Here is a 12,241-nt window from a genome sequence, read left to right on the forward strand (position 1 = left end):
ACCACTAAGCAAAACCATGTGCATTTTTTCATGTCATGGAGCTCTTTTCTTTGCACTACCATGTATCATGCATCACTTGATATATGACGTATGCGTGTGTCTGGCTGGGATGGAGTTAATTTTCTTCATAGCAGCTCATATGGTGCTGTGTTTTAGATTTGTGACAAAAACAATGAACATAACACACTAATGTTTTAGCTATTCCTGAACAGTGCTTGTGCAGCAACAAGGCCTTCTCTGTTTCTTGCTCTGCTCTGCCAGTGAATAGACTGGGGCTGCGCGAGGGGTTGGGAGGGAACACAGCCACACAGATGAGCTGAACTAACGAGATATTACATGCCATATAATGGTCGTGCTGAGCAATAAAATGGAGAGGAGGGGGTTTAGGGAGATCGGCCCTCTTTTGTTTGGGAACTGTCTGGGCATTGGTCCACCCATGGGAGGTGGTGAGTGATTGCCTTTGCATCACTTGTTTTGTTTGCTTTTTTAATTCTTTCATTTCTTCTTTGGTTGGTGATCTATTTTTGTCTTGACCCACAAATTTTCTTGCTTTTATTCTTCCGTTCTTCTTTCTGTGTCCCACTGGAGGGGTGTGGGGGAAGTGGCTGTATGGTGCCTAGCAGGGTTATCCTGCAACAACACATTTAGGTAATTGCGATTGGAACTAAACACTAAAGCCACACAAGATGATTTAAGTTTGTTTGTATTACTTGATCATTTAACCAGTCATGCAAAAGAAGTAGAAAGCTATTTTAGGTCTTTACAGACAAGCTGTGAATCCAAATGTTGCCAGTTATTAGAGATCTTAGCATGTGTGGAACAAGACCAAAGTTAGTTGGGACCTCTTCTACCCCTAAGGTGTCAGCAGTTAAATACTTCAGTGAAGACTGTCAGGTTTTCGGGCAAAGAATGTTATTCCAAACAGTTTTCCCGATTTTATGTCATTCTTGCATTTGGATTGTAGGGAGTAGCTTAGTAAATTTTGATACCGATTGAGTCAAAAATTTGCCTATGGTGCAAGAAACCAATGATTAGATAACAGTAACAACAATAATTCACTATAGTTCCTATTTTTGATACGCTGTACAGCTGTTGTGGTTGTAGGTGTCATTTTAACTGAAATTATTGTAATTTTAATTGAAATAGAGGAAATGACTGTTACTCATGGAGTTACTGAAATGTGGGATTGATACTTCTGGTTGACTGTGCATATGACAGCTCATAGTCTGTGGTTGCCTTCTGAGGAAGTGTTTCACTAAAGTTCAGGAAGTGACTGTCGGGGGAAAGTTGGTACACTGCAAAAGTTCAGGCTTAAAGGGTGCAGGACTAGTGTAACTGTATTTCTGCTCTTTGGGCTGTAAGGCAGAGGAGGTAACTAAAGGCAGCTGTATTTTGTTTGCTGCTGGCAGTGGCCTTAGATGAGGAAAACTTCTGGGTTGTTCGCTATACTGACAGCAGAATGAATGACTTAAAGGTTGAAGTTAGAATGTGAGACACAGGAAAATCCTTTCAACCCTCTGCACTAAGTGCAGGTAAGATCAAAACTTCTGGCTGCAGATGAGTGAGTGAGTGTCTTTGGGGAATCTTGGAATAATGTGTCAGCATTTTAGTAGATATTGAGTATTTATTACAAGTTATTGAGGCCTTTCCCACTCTGAAATATTTGCACAGATAAATGGAGGGTGTATTGTCAAAATTGATAGTAATTTTGAAAATATTTGTTAAAATTGTATAGTATGTATGTATAGGTAGTGTGTGTGCTTCCAAATCTACTCCCCCCACCTGAATAAATTTTATTAATTTCCTTCTTGTCCCATCCCATTCTGATCCTACATTTCACTCTAGTGTTTCAGAGAGCTCCGTCGAGGTACCCTTATGGGAATTCTCTGTGGTGTGTGCTCTCAGCTGGCCAGGGTTCTAGTTCATAATGTTTTAACTTGCAGCCAGTCTCATGGGCTATTTGGTAAAAGGCTGTCAAGAAGTCCTTGTAGCTGTGCAGGACTTCAGCCAAAACTCGATTATTCAGATGAATTGCTCATCAGTCCTGTTGATGGCAAAGATAGATGGGATATACATCTCTCAAGGGAGGAAAAAAATTATTTCTATAGAAGCACATATTAGAACAAGCCCTTTGACCTATGTTACTAATGTTATTTATAAATGTAACTCTCCAAAGACACCGACAGTTTTGTTGTAACTTGCCTGGATGTTTTCAGCACACTTTGGCCTTCCTAGTAGGAAAATAATAAAAGAAAATGAACTTACCTGCCGTCAGAAGTACTTTCTTTAAAAAACAAAAAAATATACCCCAGACCAAAACCAGTTTAATGGGCTTTTACTGTATGCATGTTGGAAATCTCTACAAGAATTTTCTTGAAAGTGATTTGGTTTTTTTTCCACTTCAAAATTGAGGGATGATAGGAGAATTTTTTTCAAATTTTTTCAGGGAGGTGTTCCTGAGTAAACAACAATGTCAAGGTGTCTTGTTTTATATTTTACTTTTTCTGGAAGAACAAACAATAGCCATGCGAGTCAATGCAATATATTGTCAAGAATATATTTTAAAATAAATCTCTGTTGTGGTATTACAACTAAGCTCATAGCTACCTTTTAAAATTATTTTTTTGCCAGTGATTTCATGTGTTTGTTGGGGAAGTCATAGTGCCTTAAACTGGTTGCCTGGGTAACGCTATGCTGTAACTGGTAATGAATACTACTATCCAAAATTAATTTCATTGTTTGGTTTTAAAACCACTGTGCTTGAGGATAGAGAACAGTAGCAAAAGGAAAACTTCAGAAACTTAGTCTGCTCACAACTGTCACCTGGAGTGTGAAGTATGTATACAGTAAAGTAATAAACTGCTCTTTGCACATTTGCCTTCCAGTTAGAGAAAATGTAATTGCATTAGTTTGGCTAAGTGTACCTATCTCTGTGCATTATTTAAGATAAATTATTGTGTACTGATTTTTAAGTTCAATACATGATTCCTAGCAGAGTATAAACTTTATGAAGGATTATATTTTTGTGTTATGTGCAAATAAATATTGTAATTTATGTTGTGACACTGTACCATTAATAAAAGAATGTAGTTGAGAAAGTAATGATGCTGCTTATCACATTTTTTTTCTGATTGTATTCTGATAGTATTAGATGCGATGCAGATCATCTGTGGATATTCCCTACCATAAACTGAAACAGGTGCTGCACAGTTCTTTCCTTATGGTGCATAAACTTCTTTCAGTTTTGGGGGGTGGGGGGAAGGAGAATTGCTGTTCTTGCTTACAAACTTCGTGTTACATTATGTTCCAAATGTTTGCAGTTCTTTATTTGTAAGGCAATATGTCAACAGCACGTGAGGCATAAAGGTCATTGAAATTGTTGGAGTTCAAGCTATGTAGGTGTTTCCGCAGTATCAAATACTTTCTAAATAACGCTGTGGTGCATTTTAATTGACTGTCTCTAAGTCTATTACTGTTCTGAAATGGAATTTGCTGACAATGTGAGAATAACAGTATAAGAATTTTTTTTTTTTCAAATGCTTATATGTCTTTTTTGGGTAGCTGTGGCATGAAACTATCTAATATTCTAGTAGCCTATAGAACTTGTGCTTAGCAGATATTAAAGTGCAGCATGCTTTCACGTTAAGAAAATCTAAAGGCCCAGTGTGTACAGACAATAGTACAGACAATAGCAACAGGCTCCCTGTATGGCTAGCTGTGTTTTGAATTTGGAGCCTTCCTAGAAACCAATATGGAACCTGTATTCAGTTGGTATCCTTTTTACTTTAGGACAGATTCCCTAGGTAATGTTCTTGAAATGTACCTGAAAAAGTAATCTAGCCCACTAAAATTTGAAAATGAATTAAAAAATACTGATTTTTTTTTTAAATATACTTACATATCTATAAAATTAATTAGTTATCATGTTAAAATCATTACTGATGTGAATATATTTTCATTTATTTTCAATAACTTACATATTGTGGACATGGACACTGTAAAACATATTTTTCCAAATGAATACAGTGAATTAAAATGCTGGAAAGTGTCAGTAGCATTTCTACTAAAGAGTGGCACTAGTGTGAGGTCTAGTTTACTGGAAACTGGATGAGTGGAAATAGTAAAGAAAGAGGTGCAAGGGGAAGGAAGCAAAAACCAGAAGGACCTTGGGATGGAAAAAAGCTTGAGAAGCAAGAGGGTGAGAAAAATTTGCCAAAGGTAACTAGTTCACTGAGATTTTTGCAACCACATTTGCCACATCTTTGTTCAGAGGTGGTACTGAGCCAAAGGAGATACTTACTGCTTTGACTAGTTGCAGATGTGTATCTTACAACTGTGGCTAAATACAATAATCACAAAGCTGCAGCAGGTGAACTTTGAAAGTTTGCTTTGAAAGACTTTGTACTGTTTTGATATCTTTGATACCTTAATGCTTTAATAAGTTTAGTATCCTTCTTAGAAAGCTGTTTCTAAATTGCTGTGTAGAGCTAACAGCTGGTATCCTTTTTAATTCTTACTCTGCCTTAGACTTCTAGAAATTCTTAGGAATATTTTATTCAGTTTGTAATCTGTGAGAATCGCTGCTTTGTTAAATAATAGCAAGGGTTATAACCAGTGTTGCTGTGCAGTGAGTCCTTGTGTCTAAGGAGGCTTCTGGCAATGATTTGGTTCCTAGGGTGCTTTCCTTTGCTGTGCCTAGCACAGTTACGTGTCTCAGTGTTGTGCAAAGCTTTGTAAGGATAATTGGCTAAAAACTTAGACTGATGGAAAAAAGTGTTCAGAGATTGTTTAAATTACCTCAAATTAAACTGTATCTGAAAAACAGTCCCACTCTGGTGATTTTTGTGCTTTATTTAGGACTTAGGGGAGCCAGGTCTTCAGAATTCTACAACCTGAAAGCAGATTTGTCTGTACCCTTTCTTTTAAAATTTAAAACTGCTTGTTTTTTTTACAAGTTGGGTGGATAGATTTGCACCCCGTTCTTCTGTTCTGGTTCAATTGTTTAAACATTTGTCAGGGTCGGGGCAAAGGTCCATCTGCTGCAGCTGAAAATGAATCAAACCCGTATCTTGAAACACATTAATCTGGCTCAGGCGTCTTGGGGAAAAGTTCCTCTCATACTTTCACACTGTTTGTATGTAGACCTTTATGTAACCCCAATGTGGTATCCCTAATGTTGCATCAGGGAAGAGTGTAACATAATGTGGTGGTGTGGGTATGCCGTAGGGATTGCTTTTTGTGTTAAATGCAGTGGGGTCTTCAGTGTACTTTGATATTTGTCACAGATCATGCTGTTCTAACAGCACAGCGTCCATGGATTTAAGTTAAATCCTCAAGCACCTATGTTCTTCAGGTTTCTGTTTAACACTCAAGTGCTCTAATTTCCAAGAATTCAGATATTTTACTAGTTTCCATTCTGGAAATGACATGATATTAAAAAAAAAATTACACCAAATTGCCTTCAAATTTATTTTGTAATAAATACAGTCTATATAGGGCTATAATATTTTCCCCTAATTTTCCTGTATTTTTCTGAAGGGAGAAGAAAGATGTAAGAGAAATTATAAATGGAAGGCCCTACTTGCTAGTGTGATGGTTAGAGAACTTGCATTATCTGTTTCTCCAGGGGAGTATTTGAATAGACTTGTGGCTTATTTATGTTTTTAAGCATGCTGAATGTTATAAACATTGCAGACAATGACAGTTAATAGATAATTAACTACATAACTTAGGACTTTATATAATGATCTTCTCTAATGACTGAGAACTTAATTTGGCTTTCTTTTTTGTGGCTCAGAGTAGCAAAGTGCTTAGCATCTTTTTTCAGTTTGTTCTGAGGTTATGATTAGCTTGCTTTTCCATAATGCCAAGATTTGTCAGTGAAAGAATGTAGAATTCAGTGCAATGAATACATTAAGGTTTATATTTGGCTTTCTTTTTTACTAATGAGATACGTAAGTGACAATATTAGGTTTTTGCATCAGAAAAAAAAAGAACTGGGAAATGAAGATAATGCTAGGTGACAAGAAGGAGGAGAAAATACAGAAAAATAATTGGATGAGGATTTTAGATGTGATGTACATTGAGCAAGGATGGAGGAACACAAGAAAAAAAAAAGGGGAGCAAGAACTATTTAGTGTAATGGTTATTAGGTAACTGTAGCACCTAAACTCTTCCTAAAAATGTGCTTATCTAGATGCTACATAGACAATATAAATGAGTAAGAATAAAAGAATACTAATTTCCATTTTTACTATTCAATTAAATGGGTAATATAAACCTGTGAAATCATGCAATGAGATGATTAGTGCATCTGTTTTGTTTGTTAAGGTCCTTTACTCCAGAGTAAACCTAAATCTGAAAACGGATGATGGAGGGGTAAAAAGTCATAATTACTGACTACATTGTAATATATCTTTTCCAACAGGAAAATTGTCTTTTATCTTGTTAACAATTAATAAAATCACAAGAGAGATGTTAAAATCAGCCAACATGAGTTAGGCAACTTCCTAGATGTTTCTGAGCAGTAGGAAGCAACCAATTAAGTAGGAACATATGGTACCTACCTTGAAAGGAGAATAGAAGTTATGTGTGCATATGTCTCCTATTAATTTTGCATCTTAACACCTATAAATGTATCTAGTTCATTGCAAGTATGTTGGTATACAGTCAGAATCTTTAATCATTGTTTGTTATGGTAGCTTATTATTGTTGTATATATGTACTCATTAGAAAAAAAAAAAAAAAAGTGGAAAATCTTCTTAAAGTCTTTCTGTTCAAAAGTGCTTTTTAACCCTTAGTCAGAATATCTTTCTGTTCCTCATCAGGATGAATAGCTGGTTACTCCTTAAAGTTCAGGCTTGAAACCTGAACACATAAGAGGTTGAGGGGAGATGGAAAATCAATAGTTGTGGTCTACTCTGAAAGATATTCTTCTGCCTCCTTCCTGCCCCCACCACAACAGGGACTCAAACTAACATAGGTGACCTAGGTAAAATAGTGGCTTACTAAGAATATTCCGAATTTTTCTATAAGTAACTCTTAAAGTGGGAAATTTGATTGCTAAGAAAATATTTTTAATGCAAAAATATATATTTCTCTTGAAACATGCATTATGTCTCATGAGAAAACCAATTGCCTCAAAATACCCATTTGAAAGGCTTGGCTTCCGTGGTAACTTCTGCAATTAAGTTTATTGTATTTTCATTCCTATCTTTGGTTTGAAATTTCAGTCCGAGTCCTCAGCCAGAAAGAAGTCCTGCAGTTACACAAGACCCAGAGGCAAATACATGGTATACTGTGAAAATGTAGTCTGATTGGGGAATAGCCTGTAGAGGAAGGAGTCTTGGGCTTCAAGACACTTGAAATGTAACTCCTACAATCTACTTTCTCCTCCTTTCTAGCAAAGCTTCAGGGTAGAGTTACGGAAGAGAATTTTTTTCTCTATTTACATACACTCTGTGGAAAGAGGGGGTAAAGAACACTGGTAACCTACACTTTCCTTTGAAATCAAATTACTGGATTACGTGGGAGGTAAGTGGGTGGTAAAACTATGTAGATGTGACTTCTATGAGATCTTTTTGAAACAGCTTTCCTACCGAAAGGGTAATGAGAGAGATTTCCCTAGGAGAAGGGTAGAGAAAATGAAAGTAATTGGTGAAGACGGAAGGACTTTGGAAACTCCATGGATGAATGAGTGTAGCAAAGAAAGAGATGCAGGGGAAAGGAAGGGCCTTGAGAAGGAAAAAAGCTTGAGAAGTGAGAGGGTGAGAGAAATTTGCCAAAGATAACAAGAATTTAAGGCTAATTAAAAGAAAACTAACTACAGAACAGTTGAATGGAAGAGATCCCATAGCAGCTTTGTTTTTGTTTTGGCACTTCTTTCCTATTATGGTGAGTGGAGGAGAAGGCAGGAGAAAGGAGAAGAATTGGCTTTGTGGCAATGAATGATTTGTGGAATTGAATAATTGTGGATTTGAATTTTTCTAGCTTTTTTTCAGGACAGAGTGTAAAGGGCTTAGACACTAGAGTCCATAAAATAATCCAGAAAAGCAGTATTTCCGTTGTGTGCTGTGTTCTTGGTATGTTTGTTACTGGCTTCCTTAATTGCACTTGGTTTTCCACAAAGTTTCTTTAGAAATGGGAGTGACTCATGAATGATTTTCTCTTGTGCCAGTTAACTGTTAAACTTTTTTTTTTTTCTTGGTCTCCCTGTGGACTCTTAGCAGGGAGTTTTAACTGTGAACACTGTAAAAGTGATATGGCTCGGCGGGTCACTAAGTTTTGGTGTCCTACGCCACTGTTTTGAAACTTCTCCTTTAAAAATGTAATAACCTTGAATGTGATTCTCTTCCCTCATATCATACCCTTCTAACTTCATTCATCAATTATTTACTGCTCTCCTAAGACTGGTTCACCTCCAAGGCAATTATCTGCCGTTGTGTAAGACATGCGCCTTGTCACCATACCCATGCAGCGTAAAATTGTGCGTGCTGCTGCATGTGTGCTGCCACCTCTTAAGCACAGCCTTATCATTTGAGCAGTCATTTGAATCCCTCCCAAAAAGCACTGCTTATTTGGGTGGAGGGAATTTAACAGTACTGCTTCTCCTCTGTCAAATGTTGTCTCCGCTCTGCCTGTTCAGCTTTAGCACTACAAGGAAGTCCCCTTGTGCTTTTGACATCGAGGATCCCTGACTGCACGTGACAAGCTCAGAAAGCCAGAAGGGAAGTGTCAGGCTGCAGAGCAGGAATAATCAGAAGTGAAAGAATATGCAGCTGATAACTCAAAACGTGGCTGAAATGGTGTGAGTACTTAATATGAAAAATCCACTAAGGTATTGAGCCATAAAAATTAGGTATTTTCACACAATTCCTTTGTAGAGACTAAACCTAATCAATTGATTTATAGTTCTAAAGTGGATTCTTGCTGGAAATCTAAAGGAACTATGAGAATGAATGAAACTTGACAAATAACAGCATTTTCAAGACAGTTTTGTGCAAAGAATTTATTCTTTCACAACAAAAGGCCATGAAGAGCATCCTTTTCTTTAGTATCATAAATTATATTTGTGTAATAATAATAAAAAAAATTACATTGCTGTGTTCCTTTAAGTTACGTTTCCAAGTGAGTGCCAATTATCCCCTTTGCCATTGTCTGAACATCCCCAGGCATTCACAACAGAAATTGAAAAGCTGCTTGAGTAAATGTTCTGTGTTTAAATCACTGAGAAGGTAGTTAGAAAGACGAAAGGAGTCCTTTTTTTGTAGGTGTGCTTGTAGACTGTGTTTCCCTTTGCAGTAAACCCAGAAGTTAGTGTGTACAATGGAAGATTATTTGACAAACACCACATAAAGATTAATCACAGGTTGATATATGAAATATTTTAGTTATGTTTCATACAAACTGTGAATATCATATAGTTACCTAGAGCAGAGTCACAATCAGAAATCGTAAAACATCATGTCATAGATGCACAATTTTACTGGGAAGTATGCTATAAGATTATAGGGGAGGAATGTGTTGGCTTCCAGGAACATGGATGTGCCAGATGATAGCAATGAAGAAAGTCTGGGTAAAGTCAGCAAACTTGCCTATTCTATTATGAACTGTTGAGTAACTATAATCACAAAATAGTAAACTACTGGCACTCTATACCAGTGGCATTCGTCAGGTAGATAAATACACCCCCTTTGCCTGTATCTGCATATTTCTACTAGTGATTGGCAAGGTTCTCAGTAAGTGTGCGTGCATGGTTTGAAGCAGAGTTTGTATTAGTTATAATGCACACAAATACATATTGGGAAAGGATTTACTCTCCACACAAACATAATCTCTTAGCCAGCCTACATCTGGAGTGCTATTTAAAAGCCTAGCGAGGATTTATGTAAAGCTTTAGGAAAAATGTTTTTAGAAACCATTCTGCTCTCATAATAATTGTTAGCTAAAATCTTGAGCTCAGCATGCTAAGAAGTAACTAAACATACTTTACTAAATTGCTGTAATTTAATAGGAAAAACCACAGAACAGGAAATTCATAAATTAATAGAGAGTTATCTAAATGAATAACTTTCATCATCATATTCAAGCTCATCTTCCTCATCATCCTCCAAAAGTCCGTATCTAAATTTGCGATAGACTGTGCCATCCTGGCCCATATATACAATGTCATCTTCTTCATCATCATCATCATTATCTCGATCTCTATACTCAATCACTTGATCTTCCTGATAACTGGGACTGTCGTGGTAGTTGCTCAAGTAGGAAGGAAGGCTTTTGGAGTGGTTTGCCAGCTTCTCATACCCACCTTTGCTGACAGCCTGGGTTTTGGCTCGTGATTTTCTCCAGATGAATACAATGGCTCCAATGACAAGGAGAAGCAAAATGCAGGTAATAACAAAGAAAGTAGTTTTGCTTTTGCTCTCAGGTGGTAGAGTGGTCCGTAATACACAGTCATCTACAGCAACAGTTAAAAAAAACACTAAATGAGCGCATGCACGTGTATATGGTGGTGGGGTATTTGTTGTAAAAAAACCCACCAGAACAACATTTAGGCCTACTGACATTTTCACATGCGTTTGACTAAATACAGTACTCTTAAGTACCACAAGTGTGTTTTTGTAGCTGTGATGGTATAAAGATGTAAGCGAGGTTGCTGGGATAGCTGTGCTTCTTTATGAGATTAGCAATAATCAGAAAGAAACAGAAAAGCTAACAGGCATGCAAACGCATTTTGACATGATGAGCTTAAAATACAGTGATTCAGCTGGCTGCCCATTGAAACAAACACTTCCCAGCCACCTGGTTCATGAAATACCTGTCCATTTAACACAACAGCTGTGAGTGAAAGAAGGTGCCATGTCCCGCAGCAGTTGCGATCACTGCTGTTTGCGTAAAGCCCTTCCTGCTCCGGTGATGGAGCAGTAGAAACACACCGTGTGCCTGCAGCTTGGCAGCGTGTTTTTGCTCCATTCCCCTTTTTAATTTTCAAATGTCAGACATAAAGCCCTTCAGCAGGCTCCTACCTTGGGTTTCACTGCAGTCGCAGCACTCCGGGGTGCCTGCCAGATCAGAGCCATGGCAGCAGGGCAGGCAGCGGCTCTCCTCCAGGTAGAGCTGCATGCTGGCTGGACAGACGGTGCAGTTGAGAGGACCAGGTCCTTTGCACTCAGTGCATGAGCTGTCACATTTGTCACACTTGGACTTGTCCCCCTTCAAACACAGAACACAAGCAATGCACCTTTCATTTGGGTTTCTTTGGACCTGATCCAGCAGTTCTGTCCTGTCATTCACTCTCTGGGTGGTCACCTCTGGGCACCGCAGGTATCAGTGGCAAAATACCATGGGGAATAGGAAAACTAAAATTTTGTTCATATTTCCCGGGTTCTCAGTGATCTTCTTGTAAGGAGAGGGGAGAAACTGTTGAGGGAGCTTAGTTAGAGATCTCACCTAGCTAGACAGCAAGCTAAAATTCATTCAGATTTAGAATCTGAATCTCTTTGGCCAGAAAGTGTGTTTTTGTTTTGCTAGTCCCACACTGGCAGATCTATGGTTTTTTGGCAGTAATGATGGTAAAGTGGCCTTTGAGAAGTGTACTCAAGAGAATGATTAAAAGTAACTGGCATGGGAGGAGCAACATGAAATATTCTGGAAAAAAGAAAAGGCAGCTGAGAGAATGAATTTCCTTTCTAACTTGGGAAGGAGCAGAAATAAAGAATAAAGCTGGCTGGAAATTTTCTAGCAAGCCAGATTTTTATTAGATCCTGTTAGTTCTGCTTTACAGAAACAGCTTAGATTCAAATATACTTCTCAAATTCCAGATTGGTTCCTGGGACCCTCTGTGTACAAAGACTACCAGAGATCATCATTGTCACACCTGCCTTGCAGAATGCTTTGAGATCAGGTAATTCAGGGCTTCCAGTGTTCGCAGTTCCTGGTCTATTGGAAAAAATTACTATTTTTCTGCTATGGGACTAGGACCCCATACCCACTGTGAGGATCTGGAAACTCCAATAACCTTTTATCAAACCTGCTTGTCAGACCTGCGAGGCTGCTTGTCCTGAATTGAAGAACCTGGGCAAGATGGGAGGGTCATGGCGGGAGGTCCAGTTTCTTAGAGTCAAAGCTCTTGCAAAGAACTGCAGACCTCTCTGTGGTCCCCAGCTCTTAGGCTGTTTTCTCAGGCTCAGAGTTACAGAGCAGCACTTCTGAGGGGATATTCCAGGCCAGAGACTCCGGGGTA

At 38.1% G+C, this 12,241-nt stretch overlaps 1 protein-coding gene across 1 annotated transcript in view; it reads right to left on the reverse strand.

Annotated features, from left to right (window-relative positions):
* Positions 1 to 10,052: 10,052 nt before the first annotated feature.
* The window catches only part of PCSK5 (proprotein convertase subtilisin/kexin type 5), a 237,051-nt gene continuing 234,862 nt past the window's right edge, over positions 10,053 to 12,241 (reverse strand). Inside the window, 2 exon segments of the mRNA XM_009887718.1 lie at positions 10,053 to 10,456; positions 11,025 to 11,211. Of these exon segments, the coding sequence (XP_009886020.1) occupies positions 10,053 to 10,456; positions 11,025 to 11,211 (591 nt within the window).

This window comes from Charadrius vociferus, unplaced genomic scaffold, assembly GCF_000708025.1.
Source record: "Charadrius vociferus isolate BGI_N301 unplaced genomic scaffold, ASM70802v2 scaffold286, whole genome shotgun sequence".
Taxonomy (NCBI): domain Eukaryota; kingdom Metazoa; phylum Chordata; class Aves; order Charadriiformes; family Charadriidae; genus Charadrius; species Charadrius vociferus.